The 23,192-nt window shown below is 43.5% G+C and overlaps 1 protein-coding gene across 1 annotated transcript in view; it reads right to left on the bottom strand.

The window, feature by feature from the left end:
* Window positions 1-2,064: 2,064 nt before the first annotated feature.
* Window positions 2,065-23,192, bottom strand: part of gria3a (glutamate receptor, ionotropic, AMPA 3a) — a 59,189-nt gene continuing 38,061 nt past the window's right edge. The window contains exons 6-16 of the mRNA XM_062536841.1: window positions 23,169-23,192; window positions 22,782-22,949; window positions 22,388-22,492; window positions 21,525-21,632; window positions 18,068-18,274; window positions 15,844-16,217; window positions 13,771-13,969; window positions 10,679-10,926; window positions 9,235-9,349; window positions 2,261-2,508; window positions 2,065-2,111 (exon numbers count right to left, since the gene is read on the bottom strand). The exon at window positions 23,169-23,192 is cut by the window's right edge and continues 138 nt beyond it. Of these exons, the coding sequence (XP_062392825.1) occupies window positions 2,263-2,508; window positions 9,235-9,349; window positions 10,679-10,926; window positions 13,771-13,969; window positions 15,844-16,217; window positions 18,068-18,274; window positions 21,525-21,632; window positions 22,388-22,492; window positions 22,782-22,949; window positions 23,169-23,192 (1,794 nt within the window). The 3' untranslated portion in view covers window positions 2,065-2,111; window positions 2,261-2,262. The remainder of the gene's footprint in view (window positions 2,112-2,260; window positions 2,509-9,234; window positions 9,350-10,678; window positions 10,927-13,770; window positions 13,970-15,843; window positions 16,218-18,067; window positions 18,275-21,524; window positions 21,633-22,387; window positions 22,493-22,781; window positions 22,950-23,168) is intronic.

Raw genomic sequence — 23,192 nt, 5'->3', positions numbered from 1 at the left:
GGAGTATGTAATAAAGGAAAACAAATTGAAAGATTTCATATCTTTCCCTTACTTGTTTTGTTCTGTCTGATGGAGATCTAAGTGACATCAACACATTAGACTGATGTGACAGAACAACAAACATGCCAAGTATGCTGTTTTTCTATTGTATTGTATTAGTGTTTTACAGTTACATGTATCAGTAAAGCAAGTGCATGATACTACACTCTTAGAACAAAAGGTGCTATACAGAACCAAAAATGGTTCTATTGCATACTTCATATATGGCATCCCTAAATGGTTCTTTAAACCATTTTGAAGGATTCATCAAAGGAACCCCTAAGGGTTATTTAAACCTGCGTGGTTATAGCACCCCAAGAATGTATGAGAAGGATTACTCAATATGTAGTCTCTGCTGCAGAGAGCTGGGATTAAACTACCATTAAGACACCAGAGCAACAAGGAACATCTTTCAGACCCCTAAGCCACAGAGGAAAAGACACTAATTGCATTTCATGAACACTCATTTCAGCACAGAGAGTCCAAGCCAAATATGGAAACAGGATTGTCTTAAAGTCATTTTATTTACAAAATGTACTAAACGTCTCATAGCGAGGCTTTCTTACTCCACACATGCAGGCCTGTGAGTTGCGATGCTGACATGACTAGTGCTTTAGAGTGCCAAGGTGGATGAGAGCTGAAGATCAGTACGTTCAGATAAAAGTCTTAGGGTCTGCAGATCAGCAGCAGTCACATCCTGGTGAAAGCAGCCACCAGTGTTCACATGCATTGAAGATCGATTGAATGGACAGAGGAAAATGGCTTCACTAGAAAATCAGCTAAAGAATATGCACATACATTTAAGAACTCTCCTTCATTTACAAAACTATACTGTATTTGTCTTTACATTTTGTCGTTTTGGTCTTCTCTTTGTACATTTTTGTATTTCACAGAATTATAGCTATGTTTTCTTTTTTAAAAAATCACAAAGTAGTTAAGGACTGATTCTGTAGTTTTCAGTTTCTTTCTTTGTACACAGGAGAAAAATCCAACCAAAAAGTGTGCACTCTTAGGTCAATTTAAAATACATGTTGCAATAAAAAACAAACAAACAAACAAACAAACAAAACATATGCCCCCCTTCGGTTTAAGAGAATGAGTAGGACATCATAGTCAAGTCATTGCAGCAGCTAATTCTCATCAGTACATGAATCATTTCTTTCACTGGCATGTCATGCCACTGACACACAATTTTAACCATTATTTTTTTTTATAAACTGCACATTTCAACTATACTGTGTGCCTAAATGACAGTATGGCACCAAAGTAATAATAAAAAAACAAAACAAAACAAAAAAAAAAACATTTGTAACTTTATCTTTCTTTTTAGCATCTGACAAATTAGTTAGTGTACTGTAGTCTGCTATTTCATAATGGTGTCATAAACATTAAGCAATACATGTGAGTCAGTGAATCGAATTTGTTATCAATATGGGGGAAATAACATATAGTTTGGAAAACAACAACTGGGGTAGCAATACCTCTAAGTTTCTCTCTATGTTCCTTATTCTAGAAATGTTCTGTCCTAAGTTTAATAAAATAAACTATAATGTTACACATATATTTAGATTAAATCATCAAGATGACAGTAATGTTAAATGAAGCAACACAATATAACTTCATTAAATATTTTCTTGATTAAAATATGGCTAAAAAGAGATTATGATGATTTAAAGTGAAGCTTTCAGCAGTGAAGCTTTCATTCTTATGTGTCCGAGAACAAGATGGAGTTTCTCGGGAATATTGTTTTTTTCCCTCTTCGAAAAACGTCCAGAAATGTTGTATTAATAGGTGAATGTTTCATCGATGTAGGATTTTGTCTCTCATTTTTTCCTCTTGTCGGGATTCCTGTTGGGTGACAGTTTGCATTGCTCTGACGCAGTAGGCGCGGTAAGGCACTGAGAGACTTCAAGTCCCATGATTCAAGTCGTGTTGCATCGTCAGTACAATCTGATTTTCACATCAGGTTAGGCAACTTCAGACTCTGCTGGCATCAATTCACCATGGGCTTCTTGGGGGGGGGGGGGGGGGGGGGTCAAAACTGACCAGGTCTCTTTCTCTGCAGTCACCTGCTTTAAAAGAACATAACACAATGCATTATTTGGACAATAAGACATTTTTGATTACTATGTCCATTACCACTACTAAAACGATTAATATAAACACACATACACATACACTTAAGTCCACGAGGAACAAAATGATAATCTCCTGAGTGTACCATTAGATCTTGACGCTCTCTGTCCCGTACACGTTGTAACCCTCTCTGTAGGTAGCAAAGTTCTGTGTGTTTGCCGGAGGAGCAGGTTTGAAGTTCTGAGCATTTTTGGCTAGTTTGAGTCTTTTGGTCTCCTGGTGGGACTTATAACAGAACTCCACAAGGGCCACGGTCATGGCCAGGCCCAGCCCCCCCACCAGGATGTAGAAGACTCCAGCCACATTACTGAGGCTCAGTGCACTGGTCTTGTCCTGGGGGTGCAGACAACACTCATCAGGCACTCTCAGAGGCTACACGGAAGCAGCATCAGAAGAACACAGGGACTACCCCACCCCACCCACCCACCTAAAATAACTCTACAAAAAGTCCCAGGAAACACATTTTTACTTTTGTACGGAATCAATAAGTTAACCTCAGATCGAGGGATCAATAACAAGCTGATCTATGCAAAATGATGCAAAGATGTCAATAATAACTGATAACATTACAAGCATTTATCAGCGAATCATTTTGAGATGCTATCAAAGTACCCTCTATAATGCTAAACTAACTTTGAAAAGGCATAGCCTCTTCCACCCCACTTGCCCTCCAAATGTACCCCAAAGCCAAGAGACACGGATAAGCTACTGTACACTGTCCTCAAAGAGAAGCCCTGGGGCTTTACACAAGACCATTTTTTTGTAAAATATTAAGACATTACATCTTGGATAAAAGTACGGTAATCATCTCCTCAGAAGTCATCGTTTTCGGAAGCGGGTCAGTAACTAACAGGTCAATCCCTTTCTGAACTATGACGTTAACCTCACTTTTACTGTCCTGCTTGTGCAGTTTGTTATTTAATTATTATTATTTTTTAATCTACACAGTTATGGTGTAAAGTCACAGGCTTTGATGAGGTGAATTACAACCATTTTGCTGTTGCAAACTCCCGAACCCCCAGATATTGGAATATATTTATAAGAGATTTACCATTTGCATTTTAACCCTATGAGAGCTTCTGTGGATTCCACCTAAGAAGGTGGCCTATACTGTAGACTAGAGGCTTGTATAAGAGAGAAGGACGCTCAGAGGGAGAGAGAAAGAGAGAGATGGGGAGGATGGGACCTCTGCAGTCCCCCAGAGGGTTAAAGACTGATTTATCAAATGCCTTAACTTCATGGAGAGTGATGAGCAAGTCTACTTATAATGAAGGTTCACCTCCAAACACCTCTGCCAACCTCCACTCTCTACCACCTAGTCACCTGCTGGAGTCTTGGCAGACGCTATGTTTGTGCTGTATCAGGATAAGGAGACTTGTCTCTCGTTCACACGGCATAATGTTAAAGGATTTGATATATTCAACTGCCACGCAAATCAGTAAGGACACCTATAAATAAATTCTCAATGAGGGTTTGGCAAATATCACTTCAGCAAAATGGTTCTAATTCAGATTCTTATCTAAATGGTGTCTGTTTGGTAATAACAAAATGATTACATACTTAACATTTCTTCCAAGGCATGCTGTGGCTGTTCCACTATCAATCACAACAGTTTATGTGTGTGGGCAAATTAAGAGATTACTTGAAAGAATGGCAATAATATTACAAGTTAAGAGGCCTTTTTGTCACTTCTTAGACTGCCATGTCCCATCTTAAGAGAAAAAGGTGTGAATAAATGATTAATGGGGGTCATTTGCAATCCATGTCTTATTCATCCGTGTGTATCGCTTTATGTTTGCATTCATAAAACACTATGTGTATGAACAATGAAATTCAGAATGCAGTTAGCACAGAAAGACCTGCAGCGACTGACCTTGCTTCCCGAGTCCTTGGTTCCACATTCACCCTTATCGTACCACCATTTGTTTTTCAGCTTGTCTAAGATGCCTTGTTCACTGAGTTTCAATACTGCAAGGTTTACAGGAGTTCTTCACGTGGGAAATAACATAAATAACATTGTATTATGTTATTTTATGTTATTCAAGTTTTGACTACTTTAGACTTTAGACAAAGCGATAATGCAGGGTACCTGGCCCGATGACATCACAGACAGCAAGCAGTAAAACTATGTTACCTTTCAGACAGGAGGTCTACCCTAGAGAGCCAGGCACTACCTCTATCGCTTTGAGTAATCGGCACACACTGTTCCAAAAGAGAAGAATTGATACAGCAACTAGAATAACAGAATGATATATGGAGAGAAAATGCAGTGTTAACTCGTAAATATTAATTGATCCATGTAGCTTTTTTCAACCGGTATTTCGCAAGTTAGATCCTACAGGAACCCTTTCTTGACTAACAGACAAACAAAACCAGCAGTCAGAGAGATGTTCACGTTTCCTGATAGTTATTGTTGTTTGAAGGTGGTAGCCAAGGTCTTACAAAAAAGTAGCCCAACATCATGATATTCTAATTGAAGATCTAAACGTCTTATCTATGATTCTGTGTGGTATGACTGCCTACAGTACTTTGTTCTGACAAACAGTGCTCCCTCGGATAAGGTAACCAGATTGGTTTGGCAAATATCACTTCAGAAGAAATGTAATAGAGGTGTAACCGAATTGCTCTCTGACACCTCATGGAGTAACTGGGATGGAGTTCAAATACGCTCCCAGCGGGAAGCAATTTTGACGGGCTATTCTTTTGAAAGGCATTATGGCACCACCATGACTGCTAGATTCCCCTGTTTATTCTCTTTCTGAAAATGATGAACGGTTGTATTTAACATGAAATATATTGTATTCACCACTGCAGACTTCAAAAGTGTTAACTCTGAAGAGAGGTTCAACAACTAAAATGCCTCTTTTCTGAGTTCTATGGCGGCTAATCTGATAATCTGAACCAAATTTAGAAGTACTGTACTTATCCCCCTTCCCCAATCCTTTGAACAGTTTCAACAGCAATACAGTTTCTTTCAACAATGAACACTGAACTGGATAAGATGAAGTTACATCAGGGTCAAAATGTAACTGCACAGCAATACAAAGCCAAACAAACAGAACATACATACACACATAGTTAAAGGCACTGTTGGGGGGACCTAACATAAATGAGCAATGGCGAGAACAATACCAAACCATATCAAAATGTTCAAACATATAACATTAAACAATGGTATAGCAAGAGTCTAAATGACGCCTTTTAGTCTGATTAAATTAGATGATTAGATTAGATGTGTAATTGGCTGCTCTACAGCCTGAGGACTAAAAGATACAGAAATAATAGTAATGGATTTTTCTTTTTTTTTGGGGGGGGGGGGGGGGGGGGGGGGGGACTATGGGGAGTCAGTGTGAGGGAACAGGGATAAAGTGGCACGCCTGTTTTCAGAAGCAGAGGCGTGTTCACAAGTCCCCCTGCACAGCTGCAACAGTGACAGCAGGGCGGGCGCTTGAGCGGAACCCTGTTACATTTTGAAAAGCGGCGGTTCAAAAAACCCAGTTAGCACAACAACGACGGCAACAGCTGGCCTGCTTGGCCCTCTGATGTTAACACCGTCGGAGTCGGACTTGGCCAAGTAAAAGGGGAACGGGACATTTTCTATGCACGTAGCGTGTGCGCCCAGGGATTGGGGCGGGCAGGCGGCCGATTCCAGAGCGGGCGTGGGCCGGGTGAAGGCTGCGCTCGCTCCGGAGTCCGCTGCTCGTCGGGGGGCAGCGAGGCTCGAAGGCACCAGCTGCGACACAGACTCACCAAAGCAGTGCTGAGACACAGCGAGCCTTGGTGAGGAAGGATGCCCACACAACGCTACATACTGACTAAAAATCTGTAGTGCATAAACATTTGGTCTGAATCAAAGATTTAAGAGCATAGCGCTCTAAAATCTTTGGTCTAAACCAGGGGGGTGGGGGGAGCCATTCAAAATATATTAATTTATGGGGATGAGCTTTTGGATGTTCAATCTGACCTTTAACAGCCAGAGGGCTTACAATTGCAAGAAAATGTCACTATGATCCTCAGCTCATTTTTCAGAGGAGATTTGGTTCACTGTCGTAAAAAATAATTGTAAAAAGAATTCAGTGGGTTATTCACTAATGGACAAGAGGGAGGTTGGAAAAGCCGGAGGGCCAATAAACAAGTGATCTAAAAAAAAACTAAAAAAAACATAATAACCAAGCTCAGTAGAATGGGCATCTCAGGCAATTCCATCCTGACAGGTCACTCCACAGGGTATTGCAACACGGCCTACGCAGTGGCCAGGTTCAGTATGCTTCACGTCTGCACGGGTGAAGCATTGCGCCTCTGCCGCAGTGAGAGTGTCCAACAGGTCAGGGCGCCGCGAGAGGACTGAATGCGCTCTGACACCTGCAGCTCTCAGCCCACCTCTGGGGAGTCTGTGACTTTGAGCCATACAGTCAGTGGAGGACAGAGCTGATCTAACAGACTGCCACCCGGCCAATGCATGGGAGCCAACACACCGTAGGGTGACCACTGCCCAGTGACAAAAAAAAACTATATACAATTACAGTATATATATACATACATTCAAGCTTACAACATAGCATATCACCAAAACACTTCAGGTATCATAAAAAGAAGGTTTCAGTTTGAATGTACTTGGTATGTGAACAGGAAGTATGATATGTTTTTCAGTCATTGCTCTTCTGAGGGCCTTTGTTTTGGCCAGCATGTTAAACTGGCTTTTAAACCACATCTATGAAAAAAGTAATATTTTTAAAAAATATATATAAAGAAAATAAAATAAGACAAAAGGTATATAACATCCAAATGAATACAAACAACAAAATACTGACCCAAAACAAACTAGGACCATGAATACTTCATGCAAGAATGTACAAAATAAAACATTAAAATGACCACTTATTAAACTATAATGATAACATTACATGAATTAATCATGAATTTGTTTGACATGTCCCATTTCTCTTACATAATATATACAGTTTCAATTAAAGATCAGAGTGAAATATGAACTGACTGGAATAGATTGATGCTGTTCCCTGCATGAAATATTTGGCCAAAGGTTTTCATAAAAGCCCTCACTGAATTGAAAATTAAACAGAGCTGAATACATATTAAGATGATTTTTCTCTGCTGACCTAAATATACCCTCTCTCAGTGGTTATTACATACAATATATTTAGCACACAGCGTTAAAGTACAAGTGCATGCATTTTTAGGAAAAACAATCTGAATAAACAGGAAATGTGGCGGTCAAATGTGATACCATAACATGGCTGTGCCTACCCTTTTTTTTTTTTTTACCCAGAAGGCCGAGCACATTGCCGATTGGACGAGGCAGCCATCTTGGGGGTCTTGTTTAGTGTTCCCGTCCCGCTTACGACCAGGAGGGAATCACTGAGAGCAAGAGGCCCAGAGCTGGATCTGCCGCGCGGCTTACAATGTGCTGAGCGCAGAGGGCTGCAGAGTGCAAGCAAAGCACGCAGAAAAAAAAAACAAAGGGAGAAAAAAAAAAAAAAAAAAAAAACGCAGTGGACACACGGCCACCGCTGTGGGCTACTGTGGGCAATGTGAGTGTAGTGTGTGTGTGTGTGTGTGCATGTGAGAAAGAGAATGTGTTGTATACTGTATGTAGGCTTTTAAATATAGTCTGGGTGACAGAGGGAGTGTGGTCTAAAGGGGGGGCATGTGTGAGTGGGAGAGAGAGACTGTTTTTGTGTGCAAGCTCCTATATGGGGTGTGAATGTGGACGGGAGGCGTGTGTGTGTGTGAGTGTGAGAGAGAGAGTTTGGGGTGTGTACGCTTCTACGTGATGTATGAACATAGAGGGCTAATGTGTGTACTTGGGAGTTCATAACAGGTCAAGTGCAGGTCAAGGGCTACCCACTTTCAACTGGCTCACGGAAATGTGCCGTGCAGGGGAAAAAAAGGTGTGGATTGGTCTTGAGGTTTTGTCAGTCAGAGACCAAACCAATCAGAGCCCTGGATGCAACGGGGCTGGCATTTCCTTTCGGTGCTGGGTCAGAAGTGGGCAAAAGATCTTTTTTTTTTTTTTTTGGTTTTATTTGTGGTTTGATGTCTCTTAGTCATTAGAATTCTCACGTTTGCCTGCAATGCTTAGTCCCCTCAAGACAACGCTGCTCGCCTCGCCATCCCTAGACTATTGCACCCCCCGTCTCCCAGGTCAGCAGCCTTCCAGAGGTGCCCAGTGTCTACGCTGGGACACAGTGGGCCATGACGGAGCTTTTTTTAATAGTGGATCTGTTGTGGTGGTGGTGGTATTGGCATTATTCAGATAATAAATGCTCTTATCAATATGGCAATATGGTCTAACACATATTGACTGAGGGCTTGTACTGTTTTTAAAGAAATGTAGCTTAATTTATGAATGCTGAATACTGACTGACTTGCTATTTCTTACTAGATCGTGGCTGTTATTTATTACTTTTTTTTCCCACCCTCTATTGCCCTGTAGAAGAAAAGCAACCGAAAACAACTGCTGCCTTTCGCGACTACAGGGCAAGCCACTCAGACTTAGACTGAGGTCTGCTCACACAAACATACCCACATACTCTAAATGAACTAGCTAGCATCCCCTGACTGAACGCTATCTCTGCAATGCACATTGAGCATACAGTATTACTCTGTCCTTAGAGAGAGCTGCACTACGGTTAACTACGGTTAATTACGGCGGCTCTAAAGAGCTGCACACGTCTATATACACACAAACCTCCGGGGGCACCAAAAGGTGCAACTCTCTCACTTGAGTCCGGGCCAATAGCCTCGTGGACTGATTCTTACGATGGCCAGCGTCACTTACTGCTCTTCTTCCTCTATTAGCCAAGTAAAGGGTTCCCAGTTTGATCTTAGTTGCTTGATAACAAAAATGCAAAAAGCTACACATTTTTATTTTGTTTGTTTTTTTTGTTTTTTTTTCTTCAAATCTGATAATGGTTCTGTCACATTGGGCTTGGTTAAGGCTGTGGATACGCCCAGTGTACCATATTTTAAAACGCTGTAAACAGCCTTGCCGATTACTCTTCTCTCAGATACCCGGTTTTTGGTGACATTGAGGCTGACCTTGGAGTCCCCGCCCCCGCTGCCGCACTCTCCCTTGTCGTACCACCATTTGTTTTTCAATTTGTCCAACAGGCCCTGCTCGTTCAGTTTAAGTACTGCCAGGTTAACAGCATTTCTTGAAACGATAAAACATGACTTGTAAGAAAATGAACAGGTCCGTGAGAAATCTAATATATTAGAATGTTAGTAGTAATAATAGTAATAGTACTATTAAAGCTGTGGTATATAAGTAAGAATCAATGGTTCACAAGGGGAGCACGAGAAGGACAAATTGGTTAATTAGTTAATTTCACTGTAGTGAAGAGATAGGAGTGAGAGTAACAAGTGCTCTCTAAAGCAAAGAAAGTGTTGATCCGGAAAAAGTGGCATGGAGGGAGGTCTGAAGTGAAGGGTGCGGGATGGGGACACTCTGTCATCGAGAAGAGAAAAGTAACAGCAACAAACAGCATGCAAGTTAAACATTCGGCACAGAAAACTGAGCAGCTTAATGCAATAGAAAGAACAGAAAGAAGAAGAAATGCATAGGACTTAAAAACTAGAAGCAAACGCTAAACAACTTGACTCAAGAGCTGACAGAGACACGTGAAGCAAAGGACAGTAGATAGGGAGGGTCCGGAGAGGAGGGGGGGGGGGAGGAGACGTGACCGACAACAGTGACAACAATGGAACGAAGAGAAAAAGCCAAACTATGTTAAAAGATCGGTAAACGAAAAAGGGAAACTTTGCAAAACAAGGAAAAGGTAACAAAATTAATGATATATCAAAAATTATGAACAAATTTAAATTAAATTTAAACAGAAATATGTAAGTGATGTATCAATGGTAACACTAGACAAAAGACAACATCACTGTCAAACTGATTACCTCAACACAGAGGGGATAAGGGAGAAGACGAGATGGGAACAGGACAGTGAGTGTCACTGAGGGGCTTATGGGAGGGCTTATTATGGGATGGTCATGATGATGATGATGATGATGATGATGATGATGAATATGTGTACTACGATGATGTAATTCTGGTAAAATGGATGTGGGGGGGGGGGGGGGTACTGAAAACATGACCTGAAAGAGTTCATGGATCCCTACATGAAACATGTTTTCATTGATTTGAGGGTAGATGATGATGCATGTTGTATATATGCATGTTCATGTTGTATGATGGGATACTGTGAGTTTGTGTGATTTGTTTGAAAACACAAACAGAAGGTAACCAGAGGACTACTTTGACAGCAGTTACAGATAACAACAGACAGGAATACTGTGAATGTGGCTATGGCAACAGTAAACAGTATGGCGAGTGGCATGTGTGTCGGAGTGGGGCAGTGGGAGTGGAGATGTGGCAGAGAACAGAAAACAGTGGACATGAAGCAATATGAACACAGGAGACATCAGGGTAGGTGGAATACTATAACAACATGGACGATTGTTATATTATCCCACCCACCTTAATGCCGAGCCTTTGGGCGTGGCCACGCCGTATCCCTTAGAATCCAGGTTCCCGCCGACTTTCATGGTGTCGCAGGGCTTGCGTTGCTCGATGTACTCGTTCATGGTGGACTCCAGCAGAAAGGCGAACTTGCCCTTCGACTTGCGCACGCGGGCGACTCCGTCGGGGGTGGTCTTGGCGAACACTGAGGGCTCGGCCGATTTCATGTACGACCACATTTTTTCATACACGGCTATTTTGGAGCGCTGTGGATATGAGGGAGAGAGAAGAGAGACCAGGAGGACAGTTGTACAGAAGACGCTGGGAATCACAGAGCCGTGCCCTGACTGGCAGACAAAATACAAAACAAACCCAAGATACAGTATATACCAAAAGACTATGTGAGAGAGAGAAAAAGAGAGAGACAGAGTATGTTTGTACGGGACAGAAATGAACATGGCATAAAAATGTCATAGAATATACAGTAGGCTCATTTTCCACATAAAGAAAAAAATGAAAGCCTTTAAATCAAACAAAATCACAATGGCTGTGAGGCATACACTAAGTGACTACAGCTATGATTGACTAGGTAGGTAAACATAGCACAACATAAAACAACACAATCTTTACGTTGCTATTTTTGAATTCACAAAATGCCAACGAGTAGTCCTCCCACTGAGGGAAGCATGACTTTTGCTAGATACGGTTAAATTTGGTCGTGAAAATGTCGGATGGACTGGTGATATACACTGCAGTTGACTCAGAAATACACTTATGTTCATCTAACCCCTAAAAGCAAGGACCAGAGCTTGACAAATATCCAGTGAAACAATATGAGAGTAGAAAGAAATCCTGCTGAGTTAGCTCCACAAACTTAGCTTGTGCTCAATCCTTCTCTATAAACCACCTCTCACAGTGAAACTTGCCCAGAGCCCACTCCAAAAAGCTGTCAGTGTCGGTAAAACCCATGAAATGCAATCATAAGTCCTCCTGGTTAAGTCTTTTGTGTGCCGTGTCACCGCTTTATTTCAATAGCATTTCACGCTTTGATGAGTCGGCCATAAGGGAGCCTGCTTTGCTTTGCCTTTCCACAGAGATGCTCTACTCCGAGTGCAAAAGGCTGGGCTGCCAGAAACGTGCACGCAAAACATTTATAACCCTGTGTTGTTGAGTTCCCTAATTATGCATAGATGTATTAGATGGTCCATCTTTTTACATGTGGCTGCACACATTCAGTAGTGCTGTGGTTTCTCAAATGTTGCACACACATATTCTGCTGCATAATGGAGAGACTATTGAGGGCTAGAGCCAGTTATAACCCGGGAAAACAGTTATATCCGGACTGGGTTTTATGCAGTAGTAGGGCAAGCCAAATTTGGATGCTACACAACAGATAATTTTGGATGTGTCCTCTCAATGGGTCTTAGGGCTTTGATTCTCTGTAGTAAACTGAGTCCAATGATGATTTGCAAAGCATCCATACTAATATACTCTGCAAAGGTTAACCCCACAAATATGCCCAAAATATTTGCTACAATATAATATGCTCAACAAAAATGTTGACATGCACGGCAATGGACTAGTGACAAGAAATATGTTAGGGTTGAAAGAGAGAGTGAAATATACAGAGGAAAATAGAGAGTGTTAGAGAGAGAGAGAGAGAGAGAGAGAGAGAGAGAAAGAGAGAGAGATGATGATGAAACTCTGGTGTTCCAGGTGAAGGTCAGAGAGGAAGCTGTTTAATATGAAGGAAGTGACATAAATGGATGTCTCCACAGAAACCCTGTAAATGTCATGGGGGGGTCGCTCTAAATGCCAACCCGATGGCCGGCGCAGGCCAGCTCCACCGCCGCCAACACCGGAGCAGGACAAACACACTGGGCTGGAGGATGGACACTGATAACACTGACCACGTTTTGAGACAGCTTTCAACTGACCGTGCCTGTCTGTCTTTCTCTGTCTCGAAAAACTCAAACAGACGAGAGCGATAACCCAACAGAACTAGCAAAGACTAGATCCAATAATAGATCCTTTTCATGTTGTCATCGTGCTCAGAATGTGCTGCTGTGTGCTTCAAGGGGTTGGCATAAATGTCTAATCTGTGTGCTTTGCCACATTGCATCATATAGTGTATATAATGGATATAGCTGAAATGACAATGAAGTGTACTTGACTTAGATAGGCAAAGAATACCATCTGTGTGCACTAAGGCTAGCATGCTGAGCCCATGCTGTTTAAGTGTAGCTCTGTATGATGGCATCTGATTACACAAAAATGTGTTCTAGTCACATTTGATGGAAGTTACAGATACACCATATGTCTGAAGGTTCAGCTTGACCAGAGAGCAATGTGCAACAGCAACGAGACAGACCCACGGCTACCATTACACCCGCAGCAGTTGCTGATTTATGATCAATTTCACTGTGTAACTGTATCAGGCGGTGCACATTACTGATACCAGAGCTATTTCCCTTTCAGTAACTTTTGAGGGATTACTTTTCACAGTTCACTGCATCCGCTGATATGCGAGTCTGAAAAGAAAATGGAAACGTCTAATGTCTGATGATGTTATGGCATCATGTCAACACAGAGAACATTAACAGCACACTGGTTTGATAGAAATGAGTGGGGATGTCTTGTGTCTGCAGATCACGGTGTTTAACATGCAGTTTGTTGTTCAAAGTCAAGTGAGGTTTGTGTGTGTGTGTGTGTGTGTGTGTGTGTGTGTGCGCGCGCATGTGTGTGTATGTATGTGTGTGTCAGGGGGGGTTATGTCTGGATGTGTGTACATGAGTGGGTGTGTAGTGTGTCTCTCCCTGCAGACCAGAATCAAAATGTTAGAGAAATGTTATTAATCAGTCTGACAGAACCTTAATTAAATGCGCTGTAAAATGACAAGAGGAGCTAGAGAGAGCACAACGGTGGGAGAGAGAGAGAAGAAGAGAAAAAGGAAGAAAGACAGAAAAAAGAAAGAATGAGACCATACAGACATGTTATGCACTCACAGGAGATGCTACATTTCGCTTTGCATGGTTAATTCATCATTTCCTGTGTTCCCAGGGTAAGACAAGACAGGTAAGGCAAGCTCGATCTCGCCCAACACAACTCACCCTAAAGAACTCTTTTGTCGAGCCAGAGTCTAGTGTACCATAGGCAATCTCTGTCTGTTTGGCCAAGTCTTCAGCACTCTCAATGGGGGAGACCATCCTCTCCACGGTGAGGAAGGCTGCCAGGTTGGCAGTGTAGGACGAGATGATAATGAGGGTGAAGAACCACCACACACCCCCAACGATACGACCTGAGAGAGATCTGAGAGAGAGAGAGAGAGAGAAAGACAGACAGAGAGAGAGAGAGAGAGAGAGAGAGAGAGAGAAATAGGCAGGAGAGCAGGAGGCTCACTTTGAGTTAGACCCTGGATTTTAAGGACAGGCTTTTGGGGGAAATAACAGTTTAGTGCTCCTGAGTCCAGTGTTTTGCCTTTGCCTTCACCTGGTGTGACCCAGCGTCTTCCTAGGGCCACACACACAGAGCACAGGATCTCAGAAGGAGGAACACGTAGGTCCACTCACCTGTCTCCAGAGAAAGACTCTACTCTGAACCAGAGCACTCACGCACAAACATAGGTTTGGCTAATGGACACAAGCCATCTTCACTGGCCTATCTACTCCTCTCTACCTCCAAACGTTTTGAACTGACATATCATGAGTCATAAACTGTGCTGGATTTTTTTTAAAAAAACATGTTAACTGAGCACCATGCACAATGCACCGTAAGAACAAAAAACTGTGTTCCCCCATTTGTGGATATTTGCGAAACCACTTATGATGCTGTTAGTTGTTAAAGTCATCTTCAGAGGACAAAGCTCCGTAAGATGAAAGATTTCAACCACGTGAAAAGAAAATGGCTGTAGGTTGCATGGGGTAATGGCAACAATAACAACGCCTCAGGCACTGACATCCAGAACGCCACTCACAATTTCCGATGACCATGATGATGGACAGAATGAATGACGAGACCTGGGCGCACGAAGTCTACGGTGGAGTGAAAACACGACGTCGATGGAGGAATGAAATAATGGTGATCTGGTGCGATGGAAGGAGGTGCAGGTTGGGGGGGGTTTGTGGAGAGAGCTGGATCAGTCTTCCACTGTAAAATGGGTTATATGCACCAGGCATGACCGTAAAATGGGAGAATATGCAGCAAAAACACGGTAACCCTCCAAGAGGCATGCACGAGAGAGACAGAGAAACCGACACCAACGCACACACACATACACACACACATCGACGTGCGAGTGATCACCCGGTGCATTTTACAGTCAAACACATGGTGAATATAAGCTATTCGAGTGGATGCATTGCACAGCATCACATGCAGCAGGCAAAGCCAGTAAAAGGTAGAAAGAAGTTCAGTGTGAGAGAAAGTGCGAGAGAGAGAGAGAGAGAGAGAATAGAGCAAGCGAGAAAGACAGAATAAGGGCGACTGAGAGATACTGAGAGCAAAATACAAAAAAGGGTAAGCGAATTGAGAGAGAGAGAGAGAGAGAGAGAGAGAGAAAGAAGAAGTGAGAGAAATAAAAAAGGAATAAATGAAAGAGCGGTAATAGCATTACTGGAGAGGATTGGAGAAAGGGACCAGAGAAAGCGCAGAGAGGAAGAGAGAGAGAGAGAGAGTGAGAGAGGAGGAGTGAGGGGCAGACTGATAAATAATAACCGATTTGCTTCAGGTCCCGTTTTCCAAATAAGTGGCTAAAAGAACTAGGGCGCATGCAGATCTAATTGCATCACCTGTGACTGGCGTTTGCTCGCGGTAGTCACAGGCTGCTGTGCTAAAATGGCTTACACTGCACCCTACAAACAAACAAAAAAAAAAACTCAAAAAAGAGACGCAAAGTCCGACTGAATATCTGAGTCAGAAGAGAGAGAGCAACAGAAAGAGAGCTTCGGTAATCTCGCAAATGAAGGATGACGACAACGTCACGGTAACGGACCAACACAAAACAAAAATGGATGAAAAGCTGAACAAAGACTCATGCAAAAAAACGACTCCCCAATACCATATATGCACCATGGGCTCAGTGACAAGAGTGAGACTGTGATAGTAAAATGCAGAGGGAGGTGGAGGTGGAGGCGGGTGGATGTGCTGGGTGACAATGGAGAGAGTGGGACTGACTGAGCACCAACCTTGGCGAGATATCGCATCCCTGCTGCATGAAGGCACCCAGAGAGAACCACAGGCTGTTAAAAATGCCAAAGTCGTTGGGCGGGTCGGGCGGGGACTGGGGGTCTTTGGCCTCGTCGCTCTCGTCCAGATGCCACTCGTACGGGCTGAAGCGGCTGACCAGGAACAGCACCACGCTCACGCCGATGTAGGCGAACACGATGCACATCCAGATCTCGTAGGCCAGCGGGTCCAGGAAGGAGAAGACCCCCGGCTTGGATTTCTGGGGCTTCTTGATCATGATGGAGATGCCCAAGCTCATGAAGGGCTTGGAGAAGTCTATGACCTCCTCCCTCACCAGAGTAATGGTGAGAGGGGCGACGGCAATATCGGCTCTCTGGAAAAATACAAGGCGGTCAATCACACAGTACACCCCCCGTGCAGACACACATGCAAGACGACGCCGAGCCAACACACAATGTGCCATTAGAACACAGCTGGTCCATTACCGGAACAAACACATAGAAGGTGCGTTGTTGGGTTCATTACAACACTGCAATACACACACTGCATATCTACTCCTTATTCTCGTGGTCTAAACGGCAAATATCCGTCTTATTCATTTTAATAACCATATTAGGACATCTTTGTTCTGGGTCATTTAGGATGAACAAGAGCCAACAGTGGATTAGTCATACGTACTGTAGGTGCACATGAGGACAAACATAATGTAGTCACATGAGCATGGCAGCTGGGCAAAATAAATATGCTGACCAATAAACGTGGTTCAATGAAGCATTACATGTTAAGGGGGGAGTCTGTTATGTCTCATGTTAGTTAGTCTGCCCTTATAGGTATATCTCATAGTTCCTGTACTTAGCGTATTCTCTTACTTTGTCTCCGTGGAAGGCTTTGTTGTTAGTCAGACACAAATAGAACAGAACTCAAGAGCTCATTAGAGACATGCACAAGTAGCCTACGCCGCGCTGTTAGACTGTGACTAGGGCGCCGTCGTGAAGAGGTCTGAGCAGAGACACTGTAGTGTCCTGCAGGCCCAGTTATGGATATCTTGGGCCATTTCAAGGGTTCTTATCAGAGTGCTCTAAGACAGACTAAGACAGACGTGTTTTTGACCTCTTCACTCTGGAGGTCTCTGGACTCTCCGTGGTAAGTAAAGTTGGCAGACATTAAAACAGACATTCAACTCCATGCAGTAAAAATGCAGTTAAGCTGGGGTTGACATTCTGTTGATCTCCCCCAGTGAATTCACATAGACACAGACGTAGACACACAAATAAACCATGACGCACGCTCACATCTCTCATTCACAGCCATACTGCCTTGTCTTGTAGGCCTACTCTACCTCTCAATACACAAACACACAGACGCAGACACACTTACACAAACACACACACACACACACACACACACGCACACACACACACACTTCTCCTTTCAATGCCACCCCACGTCAGAAGCTGATGATTTGTGTATGAATGGCAGGAAAGCGGAAGTGAGGGGATTAATGATTAGGTGGCGTCGAGGCTGCCTTCAAGCTGATCATCACCCCCACGCTTTCACTTTCTCCTCCTGTTTTTCTATACAGAGGAGCATGTCTACCGCTCTCTCTCTCTCTTCCGCACCTATAACAAAGAGAGTTATAACGTTCTCCAATGCCCTGCCGTAGTGGAAGGGTATCGGAGTAGCAGCCAGGGAGATGTGAGAGGTGAGAGGACTTGAGCTGCGCAATACAGTGGATTAGACACTGCAGTGAAAAGAGGCCCTAAGACCAAAAGACCTGTGTGAAGCCAGCAACACTTAAGGACTTATGAAGGTCACGCACAATCACTTCCAGGTCAAAAAACGCCATTCAAAAATGTACAGATATAGGATGCACATGTACATGGAAGTGATGGGGAGTGTCTGAGTATGTGATGATGTGGAATGTGTATGAACATCAAGATGGTGTAATCTGTGAAATATGTTCTTAATATAACGACTATAAACAGTAACATTAACTTAAAACAGTAAATTTTGCCAGGATTGTCAAATTGCACAAAAAAAGTATTACTGGGGCATATCAATGTGAATAGCAGCAAATTTGCGCTCTTTCTATGTGAGGTGGGTCTCCTAGTTGGCTTTTTTATTTTGACAAGAAAATGAGAGGTTTGAGTGTCTCTGGCTTCATGTCAACTTGAATATTTTGTCCACCTGGGTAGTAAGAAGCGCCACCAGGTCTAGACTTACCCCATACACCAGTTCACCCACCATCCCGTTCCAGGTCTTGGTTTCAGGGTCCCTGGCCCCATACTTTCCATCAGACACGATGGACAGTTTGTATCTAATTCCGACATGTTTTGCGATCTCTGACGCTAGGTCCACACAGTAGCCCTCATAGCGCTCATTCCCCTCCAGCTGCATATAGTTTTTCTTGTACATCACATAGGGAGCTTCCTGTTAATTAAACGTAGGCTTGAGTTTGTCACGCACGCACGCACACACACACACACACACACACACACACACAAACACACACACACGTGCGCGCGTACACACACACACACACACACACACATTCAAACATGCACACACATACAATCAGATCCACACACACACACACACATACACACACACACACACACACACACACACACACACACTGACCCACACACACACATACACACAGACACATACATGCCAAAATTAGACAGAAGAGAACATCTACTAAAATGTCCCTGATATGAGAGCATGCATGCATGCTTTCTAATGCATACTCAGAAACATATACACTGCTAAAGATGAATCACATTACACACAGACATCTACATGCACACAATTCTATATATACCAGTTAACAGGTAAGCACAGGTACAGAAAACATACATCCCCAACCAGGACAGACGACATAAAAGTGAACGTGTGAAACCCAGACAGAATTTCTTTCTCTCTCTCTCTCTCTCTCTTTCACACACACACACACACACACACACACACACACACACACACTCACTCACACACCACTCTCCCACCACCCAACAACACATCTACCCACCCTCCCACCCACACCAACCCATACATACAACAAACACACAAACATACAAGCATAGTTACACACACCCAGACATACACCTACCCGCCCACACACCCACCCACACCCACCCACACCCACACACACAAACACCCACACACACACACACACACACACACACACACACACACAGACACACACCCAGACACCCATACATACAGTACACACACACACACACACACACACACACCCACACACACACACACACACACACACACACAGCTTGCCCCATGACAAAACAAGCTAACCCAGTGCACAGCCAAATGCATCCAGTCTCCATCGTTGCACTGGCACAAAGCTCAGACCATTAGCATAGTGCAGTTGCAAAAAAAAGGTCAACTGGATTCCAATTAACGGGGTGTTACTGGGACACAGATGCAGGCGGACAGTGCATTTGGTTTGCCTCGGCTTAGTGTGGGGGTGGGAGGAGAGACACGGGTGGAGAGGTGGAGGAAGAGGTGGAGGAAGAGGAGGAGGAGGCGGCGATCATGGGAAAGGGTGGAGGGCTACAGAAGGGATTGGGAGGAACTTTTTCTTTTCCAGTTCATAAAGTAAATGGCACTGACTGGAGATCACTCACTGCAGAGCGCAGTGGAAGACTTTTTTTTTTTTTTTAACATTGCCATAACATCCAATACAGTGTGCAAAAAGGGAGAAGTGCATACTTCAATGGCAGACAGCATTTGAAAAAAAAATCATAATAATAATAATAATTAAAAAAAAAAAGGTAGGATGCATTTATCCTGACATCAGAAAATGGCTGCAGCCGTTGGTGTTAGAGTCAGTACAAGTAGAGCAGAGCCAAGCTGAGGTGGAGGCACAGGGGGGCAGAGGGTGTTAGAGCGTGCTAGTCTTAGCTAGGGGTGCGCAGGGTGGGGGTGGGGGTGAGTAGTACTAGATGCTTGAGCACTTGAGGGTGGGAAGGGCAGGAATGACTGGTGCAATGGTTCGGTCGTCTGTGCTGAACGTATTTGTCCCTCACGGTGCATGTGGGGAGGGGGGGGGGGAGAGGGAGGGAAGGGGGTGGGGGAGTTAGCCACCGACCCCCTCGGACTCCCGAGAGAACTGCCGTGCGGATTACGCACACGCAGGAATCGTTTGCTTGTTCCGGCGGACGACGTGGACGTCATCCACTGCAATCAAATGTCAGCGAGACAACGGGCTAATCTACTTCCTGTGGAGTCAGACGAACTTCTTCTCCATCTACACTGCGCGCCCGAATGACTAACCCACTATGCACCGGATGTCTCAACGCTCTGTCTGTCTGTCTGTCACATTCTGAATTTGCCTAAGATGAGTCCATCGTAGGCAGAGTCAGAAAGAATGTCATTTCCTTTAAATGTAAGATAAGGCGAACCTTATGGTACATTTAAATAATGACCGTCAACCGTGGCTTATGAATCTAATTACTCTGGCTTGCCGGGTCTACAATTATCCGCATTCCCTGCTCTGCCTCCGACTGCCTATGTTTCTCAAGCACTTTAATTCCAGCGAAGCGGCTGAACACAGGCTTATGTGCTCTGTTAATGGCCATAATTACTAGCCCAAATCATTTCACCTTGGGTGTAATTGGTTATAAAATGGCTATAATTAGAGCCTTTAGACTATATTCAAATGCATTTTTTCCCTCATTGACTGTGATCTTAAAGTCCTGCACATCGTATCTGTGTATTCCTGTGTATTAAGCGTGCTATCAGAGTCAGAGAAAGATATGATGCACAGCCTTTGTAGTAGAATTTTAGTGAGCTTAATTTTCTCTTGATTTAATCACAGAGAAAGCATTAATGATGTTATTCTTGAGGCTATTCATCAAGTTAGTCTTACATAAAGTGCTCTGATCCTTCCTGCGGTATGGTTTCCTATCCAGGAGATACTGGGCTTTCGCTTCTTCAGTTCTTTTCTCCTTCAACATCTCACCATCTATGTAAGGAAGGTATCACCATATTCTCTTTCCTGATGTGGTGATCACTTCATTTATAATCCCACTCCCCCGGAAAATGTCAGACTTAATAGCACCGAGGTATCATACTTCAGTACAGAACTTCAGGAGACGGCAAAATCGTTTTGAGCAGGATGAATAAAAACCGCTGAGGCCGGAACCCAGCGATTGTTTATGTCCTCCTCAAACACTTAGTATTTGCTTCTCCAGTCAGGAAATAACCATTGCCATTTTCCTGCTGTATTCTTTCTCTTTTTTTTTTTTAGTCTCGTGTTGATTGTTGTTTCACATCAAATCCAGAGTCATTCACCATTTACTTGATGAGGAAGAAAACAGGCTTCTACTTACGTATGTATGCAACAGTATGATTTTTTTTTTTTTTTTTTAGATGCAATGAGAGCGCTAGCCTACACATGTCATTACCAAAGCCCGTATTGTGATGTCACTGCTACAACAGGCCACCGAAGTATAGAAATCAAAATGCTTTGTCACCCACACGGATACAGTTGAAACACTCTTGCGTGTATCGACTGTTTCAACATGTAGTGAGTGGGTGGAAAGCAACTCAAAAGAAAATGGTTCTACCCTCCCAGGACAGAATGTATCAATGGACACCTTGACCTTGAGTGGCAGAATTGTTTGGGTGGAACATTGAAAATCAGCATTGTAAAGTGTACCATAATAGTAGTGACCACAATTGTTCGGTTTTCCACAGAAGATGACTCGTTGGTAACCTGCTGGTCCGATATAAATACAAATTTCTCATATTCGTTCCAGTACCCGATCTGAAAGTGACACAAATATCAATGTTATTGACAAGAAAGGGACATTTTTTTTCAAGTAAAAGCTTTATAGGTACATGAACTGCTTGCCCTTTAGGTGAAACATTTAATTAATTAAGCCACTACAAATATGGTACTGTAGGATGGCTTTAGGGCCTCTCCTGACATGGGCGAAGCAGCCATACTTATAGAGATAGTGCCTGGCTCATCAGTAATGTTGATAGCACAGGATTAGCGGAAATTAGCTGTGATTGAGAGTGTATCTGTGTGTCATGGAGGATGATTGAGTGAGAAAGCGAGAGTATGTGTGTGTAGTACCTTCATTATTGTGTGTACATGTTTGTGCATGTGTGTGTGTGAGTGTGTGTGTGTGTGTGTGTGTGTGTGTGTGTGTGTGTGTGTGTGTGTGTGTGTGTGTGTGTGTGTGTGTGTGTGTGTGTGTGTGTGTGTGTGTAGGTGTGTAGGTGTGTGTGTGTGTGTGTGTGTGTCTGTGTGTCTGTGTGTATGTGTGTGTGCGTGCGTGTGTGTGTGTGTGTGCGTGCGTGCACAATCTTCTGTTTTTATGTCCTCTTAGTCTTAGCCGGGTAAGCAGGCACACGGTGGCAGATCCCCCCTGTTTGCTGCAGTGGGTAATTAAGACTTGGCAGGTTGAATTAAGGTGATCTGTGCATGTAATCAAGAGTGCCACATTAACCTGACACAGAGCTGGCCTCTCTGCTCTCTGCTGTCCGCATGCCTGTCATGCAAGCCTCACTTACCTTCCTGGCACCCCCAGGTTTCATCTCATAAACATCAATGGTGAAGTTTGACCTGCGGCCGAAGCTGTCGAACTGGATGTTGCCCGTCATACCTTGAACCTGAACCTGTTATGCAGCAATAGAGAATCTACAATAATACCTTTTGCAATGGCAAATTGAACAATGACAAAAAGTATCTAGAAAAGAGCTTAGCTAACCTATACCACAAATGACAAGAATTGAATCGATCAACAAATAGGTCACGAAATGTTGAGAGGGGGCATGTAAATACTGTTGACAGTATTGTTAACGGTCTCTGAACATAAATACCAACTGACAAGGGCACATCTTTTTTTTTTTTTTTTTTTTCAGACAGCATTGAGATGTCCTTGCCCACACTCGGGCTCCCTCCTACCATTTTGAGTGCCCGCTCTATGTCAATGCCTTGGCTCCAGGGCACGGCAGGGTTCGCCAGGCAGTCACCCGCGCTGCCCCGTCGAGAGATGTCCACTCGCTGTCTCCGGAGGTAACGGAAGGCCTCGGCGATCACCAGGATGGCATCGTGAGTCAACGCAGAAGTGTACTGCAGAAGACGAACGAGAGTGGTGAGCGCAAAAGATCGAGCGCTAACGCAGGAAATAGAGATACATATCACAGAATACGCCGCTAAACAGTTACGTCAATGTAGACACAAAAATAGCAAAAAGACTTGGAAAAACTGAGAGAGAGAGGGAGAGAGGGAGAGAGAGAGAGTTAAAGGAGGACAGTTAAAGGTGCATGTTTAGAGCTAATGATGTCATACCTTCAGAGGTGTGTTCTTGGCTTC

Source organism: Sardina pilchardus, chromosome 5, assembly GCF_963854185.1.
Source record: "Sardina pilchardus chromosome 5, fSarPil1.1, whole genome shotgun sequence".
NCBI lineage: Eukaryota > Metazoa > Chordata > Actinopteri > Clupeiformes > Clupeidae > Sardina > Sardina pilchardus.
The sequence above is the reverse complement of the archived record's forward strand: the minus strand, read 5'-3'. Positions and strand labels throughout refer to the sequence as shown.